The 19,912-nt window shown below is 41.2% G+C and overlaps 2 protein-coding genes across 36 annotated transcripts in view; one reads left to right on the top strand and one right to left on the bottom strand.

The window, feature by feature from the left end:
- CDH18 (cadherin 18) overlaps positions 1-19,912 on the bottom strand; it is a 1,055,536-nt gene that overhangs the window by 640,956 nt on the left and 394,668 nt on the right. For all 3 annotated transcript variants that reach the window (XM_075921433.1, XM_075921430.1, XM_075921429.1), the window contains one exon: positions 6,081-6,163. The gene's annotated coding sequence lies outside the window, so the exon portion shown is untranslated. The remainder of the gene's footprint in view (positions 1-6,080; positions 6,164-19,912) is intronic.
- LOC106731726 (uncharacterized) overlaps positions 1-19,912 on the top strand; it is a 136,594-nt gene that overhangs the window by 89,879 nt on the left and 26,803 nt on the right. For 14 of the 33 annotated variants that reach the window (XR_012901763.1, XR_012901768.1, XR_012901767.1 and 11 more), the window contains one exon: positions 1,979-2,118. The exons of 5 other annotated variants lie outside the window; for them this stretch is intronic. Coding sequence is in view for 5 of the 28 variants with exons in the window: in XM_075921439.1 (XP_075777554.1) it covers positions 17,171-17,230 (60 nt within the window). In the remaining 23 variants the exon portion in view is untranslated. Of the gene's footprint in view, positions 1-1,978; positions 2,231-17,170; positions 17,231-19,912 lie in introns of those variants that run through there. 14 more of the 33 variants (XR_012901782.1, XR_012901778.1, XR_012901775.1 and 11 more) reach the window with 6 other exon arrangements.

Genomic DNA, 19,912 nt, shown 5'->3' with positions numbered 1-19,912 from the left:
GAACAGGCTTGGTAATGTACACCCTCTGTTTAGAAAATTGACCTTATGTGGCTAAATTAGACCTAAACTCCTAGGCTGTGTCTACACTGGGCCACTTATTCCAGAAAATCAGCCGCTTTTCCGGAATAAGCTGCGAGCTGTCTACACTGGCCCTTGAATTTCCGGAAAAGCAACGACGCTCTACTGTACAAAATCAGCCGCTATTCCAGAAAAGCTACGCTGCTCCCGCTCGGGCATAAGTCCTTATTCCGGAACACTGTTCCAGAAAAGGGCCAGTGTAGACAGCCCAGTAGTCTTTTCCGGAAAAAAGCCCCGATCACGAAAATGACGATCGGGGCTCTTTTCCGGAAAAGCGCGTCTACATTGGCCACAGATGCTTTTCCGGAAAAAGGGCTTTTCTGGAAAAGCAGCCTGCCAATGTAGACACTCTTTTTCCGGAAATACTTATAACGAAAACTATTCTGTTTTAAGCATTTCTGGAAATTCATGCCAGTGTAGACACAGCCCTAGTGTATATCAGGCCTTAAGACCCTTCTGTGTCTTGATGTGCAAAGCCATGCTCTGGAGTGTCCCTAGCTTCTGTTTGCTAGAGGATGGGAATAGGTGTCTGGGGATGGATCACTTGGGGTACATCTAGACTACAGGCTTTTGTCGACAGAGGCTTTGTCGACAGATACTGTCGACAAAGCTTCTGTTGACAAAAAGCGTTTAGACTACAGCCAGTTCTGTCGACAAAGCAAGCTGCTTTTTCGACAGAGTCTAGATGCTCTCTTTTGAAAAAGCAGTGTGGATACAATCATGCTTTTTGTTGACAGAACTCTGTTGACAAAAGGCATTATTCCTCGTAGAATGAGGTTTACCACCGTGGACAAAACTGCCATGTTTTGTCGACTAATGTTGACATAACTCGGCAGTAGTGTATACGCAGGTATAGTTTTGTTGACAAAAGTCCACTTTTGTCCACAAAACCCTGAAGTCTAGATACACCCTTGATGATTATCTGTTCTGTTTATTATCTTTGGGGCACCTAGATGTAGTGAGCAGGTGTGGCTGCTTACTGACCCAGAGGGGGAAGAACCTATCTCCAAACCTGGGTGGGCCGAGTCTGGTCCTGCTCCTTTAATTCCCCAGAAGCCAAGGGGCAGGGTGAGTAGTATAAAAGTTGACCTTAAGGTCCTGAGCTGGGAGGCTGCTGAAGACTTTACTGAGGCTGAGGACTGCCTGGACCACCGGGTCCTCACCCCAAAGAGGAGACCTTTTTACCGCCACTTGAGGGTTCAGGCTCTGACAACCCTGAGAACTTGCAAACACCATGGAGCCAGGCAGAGGCCGAGGGGGAGTTAGGAAATGGCCCGGGGGAGCCAAGAACAGTCAGGATAGCCTCATTGTACTTCAGGGTGTCAGCATCTTGTGGGGCTGGTTCCCTGCTGACCCTGGTGGCAGTCAGGGCTGCCATTGTTAGGGCTCTGGGCTGGGATGCAGTGAAGTAGGGAGGGCCTGTGTCCCCCCTGCAACTCCACACACTGGGTAGCAGTCTCCCCTTCTTTCTTGCTAGTTTTCTATTTTCTGTCTGTCTGTCTGCCCTGCCCTGAACCAGGGCTTGGGCTGACAGACTGTGAATCGCTATTTGTTTGCCTGCCCACCATACCTAAGACCTGAGACAGTATTGATTGATTGCGCTGCCCTGTACTCAGAGCCTGGGTTTAAAGGGGACCACTGGACACTTGTTTAAGGACCCGAGCACAGGTCTCAGGCCCAGGACTGAGCCAGGCAGCTTACACTAGCACTACCCACTGTTAGAAGATGGTGTCAGTCTGACTCAGTATGGTTTTTCTTATGCTCACTTTTATTACATATATCCTGGATTCAGGGACCATGTACAGGGTATAAATCAGCCCAGATTTTAGCCCTTAACACCTAATTGTGCACATGAAATGTGGGAAGATATAAAATAAGGAAACCTTTATCTTGTCAAAAGGTTCTCCATAAATACCCAACCTTACCAAAGACTATTCAAGAAGAATCTTTGGATACATCTGAACAAGACAATGCTTTAGAAGAAATACATTTTTTTTTCCAGAAAAGCGCCATTTTCATGGGTAGCAGCACTCTGAGCTGTAACGTTGGAGGACAGTGCATCTTTTTTTACATGGGCTTCACTGGGCTTTGGGTGAAGTCCTAAAACACTTGAGAACTGTCTTGCATTCTCGTAGCAATTCCATTGGACCCTTATCAAACTGTTTCAGGAACATTTTGAAAATACTGCAAACAGAGGACGAATCATAAACTGGCAGTCTGAAAAATGGCATACAAATGATAGATGCTGCAGATACCTTCTAAGGGGCAGAAAGTTCCTGAATTTCACAATCTGTAAGAAGGATTGGTTATATAAATCTACCTGAGCAGCCAGAACACTATTCCTTTTGAGGAGTGATGAAAAGGCCAGTTCATTCTTATTTTGTTATGTGTGGAAAGGAGGATGGATCGGTGGAGGTAAACAAGAACTAGAATGGACTTTGCTTTTGTGATAAAAATGTAGATCTCATTAACCACAGTACAGTACTATTTACTGACGGTAAATATTAAAGATTTCTTCTCACCTGAAGTTATGAATTGCAAGACCTTGACAAATATCCTCACTACCATTTTCCCTATCAGAAGCAATGACTTTGAAATAGCCTACAACTTCTCCTATGTTAGAAATTCCCTAGAGTCCCCCACAAATCAGCATCTGTGCATACAGCCCTTTTGATTGAGTATCTGGCACCTCTGTTCCTCACATTTGTTCTGCTTTACATTTATTCTGATCCCTTTCATTACCTCCAGCATCATAAGCACCAGATATCACCACCAAATCTGACCTGGCTCCTCACAACACTCTTAACTTAAGATCTCATTTGTTTTGTTCTCTCATGACTACCTGCTCTCACCCTGATTCATCACGACCACAGCTCATTAGCATTCTAGTCCTCTACCCAAAAGATTGGCCATCTCAGTATCACTGTCTTTCTCCTTCCTCCAAGCCAAATCATATAAGCCTATAGCAACATCCCACCACCAAATACAGCTAAAACAAAATGGTCAATAAGGATGCAGAAATGCAGCACTGAATTCTCTAATTAAGTCAGACAAAAAAGCAACCCCAAAAATGGAAATCCATTTGTTCTCTGAATAAATATTTTTCTTTCCTACTTGCTTAATTCTGTTTTCTTATGTGGTATCCATTAATTATTTTAAAACTAACAAAAACTAGAAAAGAAACATGGGAAAGTAGAGGGGTCAAAATAGTTGCAATTATATAAAATTAGCAATGGGATTAGCTAATGGAGGCAGTTTCAATTGGATTGGAATATTATTCTAGTAAAGCCAACAAATATTTGGTTGGTTGTGAAAGATACAGTAATAAGTTAAAAACTACAATTGTTCTGGGAGCACTTTATAGACTAACAAAACTGTAGATGGTATCCTGAGCTTTCATGGGCACAGCCTACTTCTTCAGTTGACCGGTCATCTGAAGAAGTGGGCTGTGCCCACGAAAGCTCAGGATACCATCTACAGTTTTGTTAGTCTATAAAGTTCTCCCAGACCAATTGTTGTTTTTTTCTGTAACAGACTAACTCGGCTACCCCCTGAAGTAATGTTAGTTCCTTTAAGAAACCCATAGGAATGTTGGACATGATAACTGACTTAGAATTATGTGAGAATGTGTGACATCTATATCCATTCTCTGGGTTCTCTCTGTCACTTCAAAAATATTTTCAAATATTGGTTCATCCAAGAAGAAAGAAAGAGAAGTCATTGAAAGAGACCAATCTATGGTTATAAACGCTAGAATGATCAATAAACATCTAGGGGTGTTTCTACACTGCAGGGCTTAACTTCAAATAAGCTAGGCAAATTGAGCTACATCAATTGCGTATCTTATTTCGAAATAGAGATGGTCTACACAGCACTTATTTAGAAATAGAGCACTCTTCCTCTGACTTCCCTTATTCCTTGTACAATGAGGGTTACAGGAGTCAGAGTAAGAAGTCGTCCAGCTTGACAGTATTTGGACACTATTTTGAAATAACTGCCTGCTGTGAGACACAGACTAAATTATTTTGGAATAGTGCTAGTTATTTTGAAATAGTGTTGCAGTGTAGACGTACCCTGAGATCCAGATAATGTTAGGAAATGAGATATTATTTTCATTTATTTGTCTTGATGTATAAAATGTGTTCCATTTTTTCTTACACGCATCTTCAAAACATTCCATAATATTAATGACATAAAAACAGCAATTAACAAAACTGAGCCAATGTCAGCTAGGGATTTATGGTACAAAATACATTTTAAAGAACGCAACAAAATTCTCACCTCTAACAGACTACCAAATCTGTCCAATCAACCTCCTCAAGTTAAGGCTTTAGTAACAAATGAGGCCCATCGGTCAAAAGTCTTGGGCTGGGCTACAGAGACCAATTTATAAAGCCATGAGTTCAGCAGCTGGTAAAAGTTTCTCAAAAATAACCTGCCATCAAGCACACATCAGCTTATCTCAACTTTTGGAGAACACCAATAGAAGAGAGGTGGTTTATAATTCAGACCTGAAAACATAAAGATTGAAGAAATAACACTTGGCACAGCCTGAAAATTGCTATTTGGGAAAACTCAGTGTTTCTGACATTGTCAGTTTGGCTCTTTGAGCTATTCAATGGAAGGGAGAACTGGGGTTGCCAATGGAGGAGGGGAAAGAAATGGGTTCCAGCCCAGAAAACAGTCTTCTATTACATTACAATGTCTTTGGGAAGTCGTCTTTCTAACCATCACCTGCATATTTATGTTGTTTCTCATATAACTGTTTAGGTCCTTTTCGGGTGCAATTCCTCTGCTCAAGCCTAGCAAGTGACAGCAGTAAGACCAGGACTGAATCTATTTTTTTTGCTGTAAAATGGAGTTTGTTGAGTGTGCTGATAACTGTCTGTATGTGTATAAGAATCTTTATATTAGGACCAAGTGGATGAATATATTCACTATAAACTTCGTAGGTGAAATTTACATAGGTTGAATCAAACCCACAGAAATCAGAACTACTTCTGACATCTTAGCAACAGGGCTAATCATACAATTTTAATTCCTTTTATAGTAGATTCTGGATTTTCTCATCACAGCCCCCATTGGCCTCCATACTTACTGATTGCCTTTTGTGGTCTACCCCCTGAACACCTATTAACCTATATAGAATTTACTTACAAACTATTTTATTTTGACATTGAACTGGTAAATGTCACTTGGAGCCACTAAACGCAAGAATGCACTGTAGAGACAACGCTAATATCCTGAATATAAGCTTGCAACACAATCTGAAAAATGTTTATGATTTCCTTCAGAACATTTAAATACCATCCTGTTTTAGAATTCCTATTGCTTCAACCAGGCACACGGAAAATAGTTGCAAATAAAATGTTTAGAAACAGGGTAGACTCATTAGTGACAAGGTTTTATCTGGATATAACTAGCCTCCATAGACAGCTTGCTATTGATGCTTTATTGTATGTAGATAAAACAGAAATAGATTTCTAAATAGCTTAACAATATCAAATACAAGGAGAAAAATGCATGCATACTTGCACGAATGATTCTGGGCTTCCCCTAAAACAAGGGTGGGGAACCTAAGCCCTGGGGGCCAGATGTGGCACCTGACTTGCCTGGATCTGGCCCCTGAGGTTCAGGGCTTCACCACAGCATTGGGGAACCTGTGCTGGTGCTCTAGCCCCTGGTTGTTTCTCATGAGGATGGAGCATATAAAATTACTAGCCTGCCCCCCTCTAGGTTCTGGTATGCGAGGGAATGCCTTTCTCCCCAGTTAGGGGCCACATGAATGAGGGTTTTGTTTTGTTTTTCTTTTCACTTATGTGTGGCCACTGACTGATTTTTCTGTGGACCCAAAAAAGTTTTCTCACCATACCCTAAAGTGAAGCTTACATGTATACCTTCAGAAGATGTGATTAAAAGCAAATGTTCAAAACCAGATAAAATTATTTTTAACAAAAGCAGAAATACTGAAAAATATTATATGATTTATAAATCATACATACCTCAAATACATCAGTGTCTTAATTTCACCAAAGAATTAAGTTCTCATCTGTTGTTCGTCAGTTCTTGCATATATTGCCCTCGTCTAGGAAAAATAAATCTCGTTACTTTCTAACAGAAAACATGAGGTGATACCAAAAGAAAAAAATGTTAATGGCATTGCTGTTAATTCCTCAGTAATCCTATTTCATTATCTTAAGGAAATAAATCTCAGACAAGGATTGCCTTATTAAAAGCGAATTAGGAAACTGAATGTCATCAGCGCAGGGAAGCATTCTCTTAAAATGCAATCAGCAAGACAGCTGACTGTATACAAAATGTTTCTGCCAGGCAATTTTTAACAGCTTTTCAACAGATGTGTACATAACTTTGATTTCATGAATTCCTAAAATAAAATATATCTGCATTATTTCAAACAAACAAAGCAAAAAGCCCTAATTATTTGGCTTCTACTCAAAGAACAGTATTTTAAAGATATGTAAAGTATAGACATGCATGATTATTGAAATATCATTCCTGCCACTTCTAAATGTCATCTACATATTTGATTTACCTTGGAAGACTGAGGAAAAAAAAAAAAAGCTTGAGGCGGTTTTGTTCTGATCCTATTGCCATGTATATCCCATAATCAAAAGGAGTTGTAAACCCTTACCTTAAACACACATCTGCTTCTGAGCTGTGCAAAAAAAGTGCACAGTAAAAATACAAACTTGGAACAACCCAACACATTGTGTTTCCTATTAATATAACCATTCTCTCTACCATCATAATATGCTTCACACACATCACTCTCAGGAACATTATTTAAAAAGAGACAGCATTGAACAATTGATCCTAGAAAAACTCACCAATAATAAAACAGACGAAAGATTACTTATATAGAAACGTGTTTTATTATTATTATTGTTATTGTTATTATTATTATTATTATTATACAGTGTCTGTACTGATGTTAAGGCAGGGACAGACCATTAGGCCCTTTAGTTAAATATACATTTCTTTGTTTTAAGGTTTAGTAAGTAAGAGACAGGATCTTGTATTGTGTCTATGTTAATAAGATTAGAGGAATGTGGAAGGCCTGGGCCACAATGTGAACTGTTTGATTACAAGATTTAGTAAGGTTTAATTTACAATTCTTTTTTATTGCTCAATATAAAACACTGTTGTTTGTATACCTTTGAAGTTCTCTGTAAAAGACTGTGTGAATGAGGAATGTATGCATCAGAAAAAGATAAGGTGTGAAGGCCATAGTTAAAAACAGATGATTAAGAGAGAAGGGATGAAGAAATTTAATGAGATTTATCGACACCAGAGAACCATCAACGCACATCCATGATTAAGGAAGGGCAGATTGATGACCCTAAGGTGGAGGCTGGCACTCCTAAAGATAATCGATTAACTCAGTCCAGAACGGGATGACCCTCTCGGAGGTGTTTTGGAATGTTAACATCAAAAGATAACACCAATTAAGGAGTAACTGGTCACAAACTGACACAGCAAAATCCATAGATTTCAACAGAGAAAAAGGACTATAAAGAACAGGATGCTTTGCCCTGGGACTCTGGGTTCATCTTGCCACCAGCTCCAGGAACATTGGATCGTGACCGACAAAGCCTGGCTTCCCTCTGCAATAAATCTTTCTGGCCACTAGATTGATCCACGAGGAGTCCTGTGGCACCTTATAGACTAACTGAAGTGTAGGAGCATAAGCTTTCGTGGGCAAAGACCCACTTCGTCAGATGCATGTCTTTGCCCACGAAAGCTTATGCTCCTACACTTCAGTTAGTCTATAAGGTGCCACAGGACTCCTCGTCGCTTTTGCAGATTCAGACTAACACGGCTACCCCTCTGATAGATTGATCCAGAATCTGGACTGGTAACTATAATATCAACTGGCAGGACTGTGTGCATGGTGTGTGTATGTGTGGGTGACTGAAAAGCATATACTAACTGTTGTAATCTCAATAAATGTGGCGTGCTGCCTTCTCCCCTATAAAAGATCTCGTGTGCTTTGTATGGGCATAACATTATGGTCTCCCACAATATTCTTGCCAGTAAATTAAGGAGGTATGGATTCGATAAATGGACTGTAAGGTGGCTGAAAAGATGGCTAGATTGTCGGGTTCAACAGGTAATGATCAACGGCTCGATGTCTAGTTGATGGTTGGTTTCAACCGGCATGCCCCAAGGATCGATTCTAGGGCTGGTTTTATTCAACATCTTTATTAATGCCCTGGATGAGGGATGGATTCCACCCTCCGCAAGTTTGTGGATGACACTAAGATTGGGGGAGAGGTAGATACATTGTATGGTAGGGATAGGGTCCAGAGTAATCTAGACAAATTGGAGGATTTGGGCTAAAAGAAATCTGATGAGTTTCAACAAGGACAAGTGCAGAGTTCCACACTTGGGGTGAAAGAATCTCAAGCATTGCTACAGGCTAAGAACTGACTGGCTAAGTAACAGTTTGGCAGAAAAGGACATGGGGATTACAGTGCATGAGAAGCTGGATACCAGTCAACAGTGTGTTCTTACAGCTTCTGAAGAGTAATTGCATATTAGGATGCATTAGGAGGAGCATTTGCAGCAGATTTAGAGAAGTTATTACTCCCCTTTCTTCAGCATTGGTGAGGCCACATCTGGAGTATTGTATCCAGTTCTGGGCCCTCCACAATAGAAAGGATGTAGACACTTTTGAGAAGGTCCAGCAGAGGGCGACCAAAATTATTAGGGGACAGAAGCATATGACCTACGAGGAGAGGCTGTGGGATTTGGGCTTATTTAGTCTGCAGAAGAGACGAGTGAGGGGAGATTTGATAGCAGCCTTCAACTTCCTGAAGGGAGGTTCCAAAGAGGATGGAGAGAGGCTGTTCTCAGTAATAATGGATGGCAGAACAAGGAGCAATGGTCTCAAGTTTCAGTGAAGGAGGCCTATGTTGGATATTAGGAAAAACTATTTCACTAGGAGGGTGGTGAAGTACTGGAATGTGCTACCTAGGGAGGTGGTTGAAACGCCATCCCTAGAAGTTTTTAAGTCCCGGCTTGACAAAGCCCTGGCTGGGATTGGTCCTGCTTTGGGTAGGGGGCTGGACTTGATGACCTCCTGAGCTCTTTTCTAGCCCCAGGATTCTACAATTCTGTGGTACCTGAACTTTCTGTAACCTAATTAATACTTGGTAACAAATGGAGGAGATATTTAAAGTGTTCAACTGAAAAACATATATTCCCCTTGATGGTGTTTATGACACTTTCCACAAACATGTTTTTCACGGAACCCTACATTATTGTAAAGTCAAGAGGAATATGTGTTGTATAAAAAGGATAATTATGGAAATGTCAGGGGAAAGAGATAAAATTTTGACCCGTGGAGCAACCAAAGGAAAGCATTTTTATTATTTTTATATATGAATTTACCAGTATTTCACAACTTTTTTTCTAACTTTAAACATTAATCTATTTTATCAATCTAGATTAGGGGGTATATACCACCACTTATCCCAGTTGTATGTTGAGCATCCTACACATGAAATCAATAGCAGTAGTTAAGTCCCTAGCTGATTTGCATTGTCCCAGAAGAGTGCAGTTGACACAGACGCTGTGTCTACACTGGCCACTTATTCCGGAAAATCAGCCGCTTTTCTGGAATAACTTGCCAGATGTCTACACTGGCCCCTTGAATTTCCGGAAAAGCACTGACGATCTACTGTAAAATCATCAGTGCTTTTCCAGAAAAACTATGCTGCTCCCGTTCAGGCAAAAGTCCTTTTCTGGAAAACTGTTCCGGAAAAGGGCCAGTGTAGACAGCACAGATTTCTTTTCCGCAAAAAAGCCCCGATCGCGAAAATGATGATCGGGGCTTTTTTGCGGAAAGCGCGTCTACATTGGCACAGACGCTTTTCCGGAAAAACTGTTCCGTTTTAAGCATTTCCGGAAAATCATGCCAGTGTAGATGTAGCCAGAGGTTCATAAATTGAAATATGATTTTTAATGTAACAGGCTTGAAGCATAAATCAATTTGAAAATTAGAACCATAGCTTTTAACGGGCACGAGAATCTAACTATGAGCCAGCAAAGAGTACAGATCAGATGTCCTCACAGCAGACTGAGCCAGGGAGATGGTGCACAGCTGTATTCTGTACCAAGTATAGCTTGTGAATCTTCTTCATATTAAGCTTCAAACACAGTGAATTGCAGTAATCAAGACTGGAGATGACAAATGTATGGACCACAATGATTGGCTCCTTGTACAGAAGGAAGCGACAAAGTGAGGAGCCAAACATGACCTTGAAGCTCATACCACTTTGATGACTGAGGACTACATGCCTTCAATGGAAACTGGAGATAACAATCTAGCTGGCTCTTGAAAATGATTCCCCATTATGACCAGCATAACAATGATCTTGCTCAGCTGGGTTCAAGATCAGCCAGCTACGCTCATGCAGGCATTGATTTCTTGTATTCATTCTGATATTTCAGCATCGACAATGACTGTATCTGCAAAGAATGAAATAAATAATTCTGTGCCATCAGCATACTTCTGACAGCTGAACCCGTGTCCATCTTTCTCAGTGATCTCATGAAGAGGGAGAAGAGGTAATAGTACCCATGGGAATCTGCAACCAAGGGCCTTTAGTAATGAGGAACACTCAGCCACTTGAGGTTTGCTGAAGAGGAATGACTGGAACCAATGTAATGCTGGACCAAATACTGCTGTTTTGTCATGTAGGTGGGTTAACAGTGCCATTTGTCAAAGAATGCAAAGTGATCCAGCTGTATGAGCATGCCTGTGTCAAGGGCCATAAAAAGGTTGCTGGGTTCTGATTTTAAGCCTGATCGTGAGGCATCCAATCACAAATGTTGTCTGATATTCATGTTGTTGATGATCAGTGGTTACTACTTCCTCAAGTGGTTTACTCAGAAGTAAAAGGCTGGAGACAGAACAGTAGTTTCACAGGTTTTCTGGTTGAGCATTGGCTTCTTGAAAATTGAGGGAACAATTGTGTTTTTCAAAGAGTTTGGTAGGTGTGCTTTTGTGAAGGAGCACTGATCATTTTTATTACTATTTTTATTTATTATTTTTTAATAGTTGGTCTCATTGGCTTTTACCAGCCTGAATGGCCATGGATGCATTTCACAGATTGGGGATAAAGTATATTTTGGTTGCTTGCTGCTGAAAAAAAGACAACAAAATATTTTATAAATGTTGGCAGCTGTCTTTATTACTCCTTAACAAAGAGAGTAGGGGACAACGAGGGGATGGAGCACTTAAAAGTTTCTGACGATAGAACAAGGGACATAATTGATGCTTTGTTTAGAGGCCATTTTAGAAATCATTGTATCTCTTGTATCACCAGAGTTACACTGAATATTTCACCAGATGTATTGATCTTATGAAGCCTTTCCAAGCTTAGTAAAATGTCTACATGTTTGAGATTGTCCTGTTTCAGGTGTGTCCAACCAGTTGGGTATCTTGGTACTGAACAGAATTGTCTGGAAGCCTGAAGTTTAGAAATATTGTCCTCTCTCTCTGGTTTTTAGACAGCAAGTACATATCTATATTTGTCACATTTTAAAAGTAGCATATATATTTATTAATGTTGGTGTTGTACCTAAAGAAAAGATTATTGAGGAAACATGTCCTCTCTCTTGCTCTGACAAGAGACAAACATGGACTCTCATCTGTGTGTGTGTGTGTGTAGGTCTACAGTTTAGGAATGCTCTGCTTCTTACTTGATCGTCTTAACGTTGGTCCCTCAAGCTGTATAGTTCTTATGGAGTATAATAGTCTTTCAGTGTTTGGAGAATTAGTGAACCATGCCCCATACTGAAAAAGAAGGTGACTCTCACCATTATCACTGCCAATCTGACTTGTGGGAAAATTCTTTCCTGACCCCAATATACCCTGAACATGTGGGCAACACCCACCAAGAAGATACCTGGGAAAGAGTTCTCTGTAGTAACTCAGGGTACATCTACACAGTGACATTATTTTGAAATAACTTTGTCCACATCTACACAGCAGGCACTTATTTTGAAATAATGTTAAAATACTGTCAAGCTGGAGGACTTCTAACTCCGACTCCTGTAACCCTCATTGTATGGGGAGTAAGAGAAGTCAGAGGAAGAGTGCTCTATTTTGAAATAGATACTGTGTAGACACTCCCTATTTATTTCAAAATAAGCTAAGCAATTGACGCTTAGCTGTGTAGACGCACCCTCAGAGTTCTCCTTATCTTGTGTCCTGTTTTCAACTGTTGGGAAGTATTGCTACCGTCTCTGATGAACTACATTCCATTGCAGGCAATCATGGGATACTATCTCCTCCATAAAGGTACTAAGCTCAGCATTGCAACCAATTAGGCTTTTTGCTTCCATTGCTCCTTTTGGGCGTCTGCTCCAGAACATCACTCCTCTGATGGTTAGAAACCTTCACCTAATTTCAAACTTAAGCTTATTGCTGATCAGTTCATATGTATTTTTTCTGGGACCACCCTGATGCTTAACTTATATAACTCCTCTTTCTCTCTGATATAATTATAAGGAGTAATCATATCTTCTAACAGCTTTCTTTGTGCTTCAGGGGGCAGTCAAGTTAGTCTGTTGGGGTATGTCTACACTACAGCATTATTCTGAAATATATTATTTTGAAATAGTTAATTCAAAATAGCTTATTTTGAAATAACGCATCTACACACAAAATGCATTTCAAAATAGTTTTTGCTATTTTGAAATAGCGCGTCCACACTGAGTGGACACTGAATTGCATTTAAGGCTGGTTGGAACCAGGTCCTGCAGGGCATCAGGTCAGGAATTACTTTGTGTGGCTGCTGCCTGAGGCTATCTGAGGCCTATGCTTAAAGGGACACCCCCGGACAGCCAGTTCTCAGCTTTCCTTGCTTGCTTGCCTGCCTTGATGAGAGACAGCAAAGCATTTTGTCTCTGTGTGATCTGGTTGCCCTCACTCGGGACACCACAGCACTCTGCAACATGGAGCCAGAGCTGCCCCTAGGCACTCTGGTACTTCTCGTGGACACGTTGCTGCAAGCCTGGCTGCACTTTCTGCAGGCTGCCATCTGGGAGGTCCATCGGGGGGGAGGGAGAGGCGCTGTCAGTATCCAGGAGTCCCTGCAGGAGAGCTTCTACCCTAAGGAGCACTAAGAGCCTCACTGGTCTGCCCCACTGGGGGCTATTGCCTCATTCCTCCCTCACATCCTTCCACTTACCCTCCCAGCCCCCCTTCCTGATGTCAAATAAAATACACATTTTTTCATGAACACAAACTCTCTTTATTTAACAAAACTGGGGGGGAGAATGAAACTCTGGTGAGATTGGGGAAAGGAGGCAGGAGAGGGAAGGAGAGAGGGTTGGAGAGGGAAGGGGGAAACCTGGGAGGAGGGAGCCGGAAGGGGGAAAAAGGAGGAGGGGAAGCTCAGGACTCAGGGTTGTGGGTCTCCCCGGACCAACTTGATTTTCATGCAAACCTGCTCCTGGGTTCACATGTGGCCTTTGGTGGCCAGGCTGGCAGCTATCCTGCCGCAGACAGCCGTGTTCCTCTGTCTAGTGCGGAGATCATGGACATTGGGGGCATCCCCCCCAAACATGAATAAGGTCCATGATCTCCACCCTCAACCAGGAAGGTGCCCACCTTCTCCGGGCCCTGGCAGGCTCCAGTTTAAATCAGAACCCCATTGGAGAACATTTCTGCTTGCCTAACCATAATCTGACAGATCTGCAGGTGGTGGTCTTGTCACAAGCCAGCTCCTCAAGCCAAATTCACAGGGAAAGCTTGGAATTACATTACATACACAAGTTCAATTCACATGATAATGGACTCAATTGTGATTTAAACTGGTGGGGACTCTACCACTGAAGGTGCTAACAGCTTTCTGAGTCAAAATACCAACCATCTACTTCAAGACAGACCCAAGAAAACCAACAATAGAACACTACGGGCTCGTCTACATTGGCCCCTTTTCCGGAAGGGGCATGGTATTTTTTGAGATCGTAATAGGGAAATCCGCGGGGGATTTAAATATCCCCCGCGGCATTTAAATAAAAATGTCTGCCGCTTTTTTCCGGCTTTTAGAAAAGCCGGAAAAGAGCGTCTACACTGGCCAGATCCTCCGGAAAAAAGCCCTTTTCCAGAGGATCTCTTATTCCTACTTCAACCCTGAGTCCTGAGCTTCCCCTCCTCCTTTTTCCCCCTTCCGGCTCCCTCCTTCCAGGTTTCCCCCTTCCCTCTCCCACCCTCTCTCCTTCCCTCTCCTGCCTCCTTTCCCCAGTCTCACCAAAGTAGGACCTACTTTGAAGTAGGAATAAGAGATCCTCCGGAAAAGGGCTTTTTTCCGGAGGATCTGGCCAGTGTAGACGCTCTTTTCCGGCTTTTCTAAAAGCCAGAAAAAAGCGGCGGACATTTTTATTTAAATGCCGCGGGGGATATTTAAATCCCCCGCGGATTTCCCTATTACGACGCGTGAAATTACCATGCCCCTTCCGAAAAAGGGGCCAATGTAGACGTAGCCTCCGTCTCCTATAGACAACCACCTAACCTCAAGATGATTCTTACCAACAACCACAGGACATACCACACTAATACCAACCCTGGTACCTTCCCTTGCAACAAACCCCGTTGCCAGCTTTGTCCACATATTCAACTCTGCTGATACCATTATTAGGCCTAACCAAGTGAGTTATAAGATCAAGAACACATATTCCTGCGCATCCAGAAATATAATTTATGCTACCATGTGCCGAAAGTGTCAAACTTGCACAGCTTTCTGAGTGGTATCCTTCCTGTCTTAGCAATCTATCTATTGACTTTGATCTTTATCTGCTTAGGTTTAGCACCCATTATCCAGATACTTTAAGAAAAAACAGGAAGGGGGGTGGGAGACAGAGTATCATTCTCTCCCCCCCCCTTTCTCTTCTATTTATTTTGAGTTTTTATATCCCGTACTCATAACTCTGGTCATCTGAGAAGTGGTCTGCACCCACGAAAGCTCATGATACCATCTACATGTTTTGTTAGTCTATAAAGTGCTACGAGACCATTTGTTGTAGCCAGGGCTGGCTTGAGCCCTTTTGATGCTCTGGGCCTGGACGCGCGGTGCCGCCCTTGGGCGCATGGCACATGCGTGGGCCCGCACCCGAAGGGGCCATGAGCCTGCCCCTCAGGGTGCACGGCACATGTGAGGGCCAGCCACAGCCGCTGGCATGCAGCCTTGGGCCTGCCCCTGGGGCGCACGGCGCATGTGCTGCCCAACCTGGCCCAGCCAGCGCTGCTGGCACGCGCGCCGGGCTGTGCAGTGCCCCACGACTGTGGGGGGAAGGGCGCTGCTGGCCAGCGCCGCAGTGCCAGTGCTGCAGGTGCCAGACGTGCAGCACCTGATGGCAGCTGTAAGGGATGCTGTGCACCCTTACAGCTGCCATCAGGCTCCCCCCATCAGTTGGTGCCCCAGGCAGCTGCCCGGCTTTCTCATTTACAAATCAGATTTCCCTTCAGATTGCTCTTTTAAACATGCTTCTACTATAAATCTTTAAAAACAAACTTTCAAGGCACTATCAATACCCTCAAACACTTAATAGAATTTATTATGCAGAGCATAAATCTATGCTTAGATTACCTCCACTGAGGTCTTAAACATGTTTTAAACAGTGTGAATTTTCTTCTGGACCTTTGCCTATATCTGAATTTCATCCTATGTCAACAAATAGCCAGTGAAGTTACTGAAGAACAGATGAAGGGAGAATGTGGAATCTCCATCACTGGAGGTCAAACATTTTAGACAAAAATATCCAGAATCATGCCATAGGAGATGGGAGTTGACTAGCTGATCTTTTGTAGTCTCTATGCATCTGTGAAATACATTCCTTGTATCCTAGAGCAGCTGAGAAGCTGCATTCTGTAACAGGATGAATTTTTGCATAATTATATTTTAGTTAAAAATTGATATTAGTTTATATTTAAATTTCATTGAGGAAAATGTCAAATGCAAAGGTTATAAGTAGAGCTTGCCATACTTGGTCAAAGTTAGTCTTCTAGGAGGGAAGAAAGGAGGGAGGGGAAGAAGGGATGTAAAATTACAGATTCCCCAACACTGAAGTATTTAGTGTAAGATACATTAAGTTGTTCATTCATGGTTGTCCATACTACAGGACAAAGTTGAATCAAGATATGCAACTTTAGCTACATTAATTGCATAGCTGAAGTCGAAGTAGCTTAACTTGGCTCTTCCTTCGACTTCCCTGACTCGTGAAAACAGGGTTACTAGCATCAACTGGAGTGCCCCTCTCACTTCAAATTAGCTGTCTTAACTAGACCACTAATTCAAAATCTGGAATATGGAGAGTGGCAGCTTCAATCTTCCTCTGTAGTGTAGAAGTACCCTTAAGGAAAAGAAAACGCAAACATTCCAAACGAACTGAAACTTTTTGTTGCAATATTTTTAAATGAAATATTTTAATTTTTTGAAACAAGACTCTTATGCTCTGTCTAGACTATATACCTCTTTTGACAGAGGGATGTAAATTAGTCACTTCAAAATTGCAAATGAAGCGGGGATTTAAATATCCCATGCTTCATTTGCATTATTGTGTCATGGCACTCTTTTGAACACGCTACATTTCAAAAGTAAAACCATGGTCATTTTTTGAGGAGTACAGGATCTTTTGAAAAAGCCTGCCATTTTCGAAAGAACCGCGTCTAGACCGAAAGAGGGATGTAGTCTAGACACAGCATTAGTCTGACATGAAGTATTTTTGACTATTTGATTGATCAAAAATGTTTCATTTTGCTCTGACCAAACCCTTTAAAAAAATTACCAGTAAAGCAGTTATTTATTAATATGAGCTGTAGTTAAAGCAAAGAATACTGAAAACTTGGTTTATTTACTCTTAATTATGAAGAATCTGCTGTTCTTAACCGTGATGTGTATATTCTCAAGGTGAGGAAACAAAATCCAGTATAGTTACAGTTATAGAGAAGACAAAGCAAACAAACACCTGTTCCAATTTTTCTAAAATTAAAACCCAGAAGGAAATTATTTTAGTGAATTAATTTTCTTCTGAAATGTTTGCCTCTCTCTTTTGTCAGGTATCATTTTGGGAAGCAAGACCTCCATCACTACAAGTTCCATTGTCATGGGAGAGCTAGGTATCTTTCTTTTCAGTGTTTTCCTAATTCCTTGTATCTTAGGGAGATGAGAACACATACGTTGTGAATTTATAGGTCTATGCTATCCCCTAGCCTTTATATAGTCTCTTTGCAAAGCACCCTTACATTTTGCCAGACTCCAAGCTTCACTTTTGATGAAGGCATTTACTAAAGATCTCTTGCAGGACCTTGCATTTACTTATGTCAAAAAGGATCAGAATTTGCCACATTCCTCAAGAGGAGTTTGAAATTCAAAAGCTATTTTTGTTCTAAATGTAGAACTCTCAATTTTGTATTTAATTGTAAATGTAGGAAAATTAATCCCATCCCCACTTTGTTCTTTTATTTTTTATTTATGCATATCATAATTTAATATAATAACCAATCAAAGAACTGTTTCATGTTTCAGTTTTCTTTCTCCAGTAATAATATTCTTCAGGTTGGGATTACAAGATTAAATACAGGTAATGGGTTAGGACTTCGAAACCATATTTATCATGGGATACACTTAGGCTGTGTCTAGACTGGAAAGTTTTTCCGCAAAATCATCTGCTTTTGTGGAAAAACTTGCCAGCTGTCTACATTGGCCGCTTGAATTTCCGGAAAAGCACTGATGAGCTCATGTAAGATCATCAGTGCTTTTCTGGAAATACTATGCTGCTCCCGTTCTGGCAAAAGTCTTTTTCCGAAAAACTTTTGCGCAAAAGGGCCAGTGTAGACAGCACAGTAGTGTTTTCTGCAAAAAAGCCCCAATCGTGAAAATGGCGATCGGGACTTTTTTGTGGAAAAGCGCGTCTAGATTGGCCACGGATGCTTTTCCGCAAAAAGTGCTTTTGCAGAAAAGCATCCTGCCAATCTAGACGCACTTTTCCGAAAATGCTTTTAACGGAAAACTTTTCCGTTAAAAGCACTTTCAGAAAATCATGCCAGTGTAGATGTAGCCTTAGTTTAAAAAATGCAAATCTGGCTACATTGCTAATATGCGCTTTCTCCACAAATTATGGACTTTGTCTTGAACTGTCACATGTCATGCTGGGGACAAAGGGAGTGGAAGGATCTTCTTATGAATTTTGACACCATATCAGCTTCCTCCAGACTGCAGATCCCTTTACCTGTACAGAAGAACAGAGACATGGTGAAGACATGGCTTCACCCAACTCTGCCTTCATACAGCAGAGCTGCCACCAAGAAGGACAAAATCTGTGTCACCAAAAGATTGGTACAGAACCACAAGAACCAAATTTTAGCTCAAAGTCTAGGTCCCGCCATATTTGTGGCACATTGTAGCTACTAATCACTGCCCCTTACTCAGCAAGGTCACAATCCAGGAGCCAAATCCTGTCAGCTTCAGACCTACAGACATAGGCTAGTTTCTTCATTATCAGGCAGTCCAAAGATTCTTCCACCTCAGAGAAAAGAAGAAGAACGTGCTCTTTCTAGAAAGGTATATTTCCAGAATATTTCATGAATAAAAGTGAGCAGTTAACATTGTTGCTGAACTATTCAATCTACATATTACAGTGCAGTTCACCATCTACACTGGGAAAATATCCCACTATCGACAGAAACACATCAATATTGCAAACAGTTGCTGGAATTAACTGTCAGATTGTCAGTGGATATCAAATTGGATCTGACAATCAGGATTTCAACTGCAAAGTGATCTTTGGTGATTAATACAATTAACAGCAAGAGAAGTAGGAATACTTTGAAGTAGGAATAAGATCCTTCGGAAAAGGGCACTTTTTCCGGAGGATCGGGGCCAGTGTAGATGCTCTTTTCCGGCTTTTTTAAAAGCCGGAAAAAAGCGGCGGACATTTTTATTTAAATGCCGCGGGGGATATTTAAATCCCCCGCGCATTTCCCTACTACGACTCATGAAATTTACATGCCCCTTCCGGAAAAGGGGCCAGTGTAGACGTAGCCTAGGGATCTCTCTGGGCCAGTTTCACTGATTATCTGCTGGTTTCAGCTGTCCCATAAGCTTTTTGGTTTTACTGGAGTTCATCAAGGTTAGGACTGACGTACAATGGCCAAACCATATGGGAAATCATGCTCTGCCATTTTACTGCATAAGTACCTAAAACAATTAAGATTATCAGGGTTATTTATCTAGTAATTCTGAAAAGCATAAACATCAAGAAATAAAATAATGTTTATTTTACACTGGAAATTGACTGTTTTTTTCATTTATTTATTCATTTGGTCAAAACCAATAACACCCAGTAGGTGAGATCCATTGTGACTATCAGCTATAATTTCTTGTGGGATTCTTCAGTGATTTTCATAGAATGACTAACTCTTATTTTTATCTGCATACTAAATATAGCATGAATAGTAACAATATCTTTAATCTCAGACATGTTTACTCAGTATCTGTGAAATTCAGGCTGTGCACACATGCATGCACACCTGTGCAGCAATATGTGGATTTTAATGTCTAAATTGAGGCATATAATTTTGACAACATTAAACTAGTTTTTGGTTGATTTTAAAACATTTCATTAGTATCCTGATGTTCATATTACTACTAGTTTGTAGTATCTACTACACTGTAAACTTTCCCCAACTTCCTAATCTAGGCCACCATACTTTGTTTTAATTTCCTTTCAATATCAGTAGAGAAAGACAGACATTTAAAGCTGCAGATGCCTTTTTGTAGTTCTGTACCGCATTCATCTA

The sequence above is a fragment of the Pelodiscus sinensis genome, chromosome 2 (assembly GCF_049634645.1).
Source record: "Pelodiscus sinensis isolate JC-2024 chromosome 2, ASM4963464v1, whole genome shotgun sequence".
NCBI lineage: Eukaryota > Metazoa > Chordata > Testudines > Trionychidae > Pelodiscus > Pelodiscus sinensis.
This window is presented reverse-complemented; position numbering and strand designations above follow the sequence as displayed.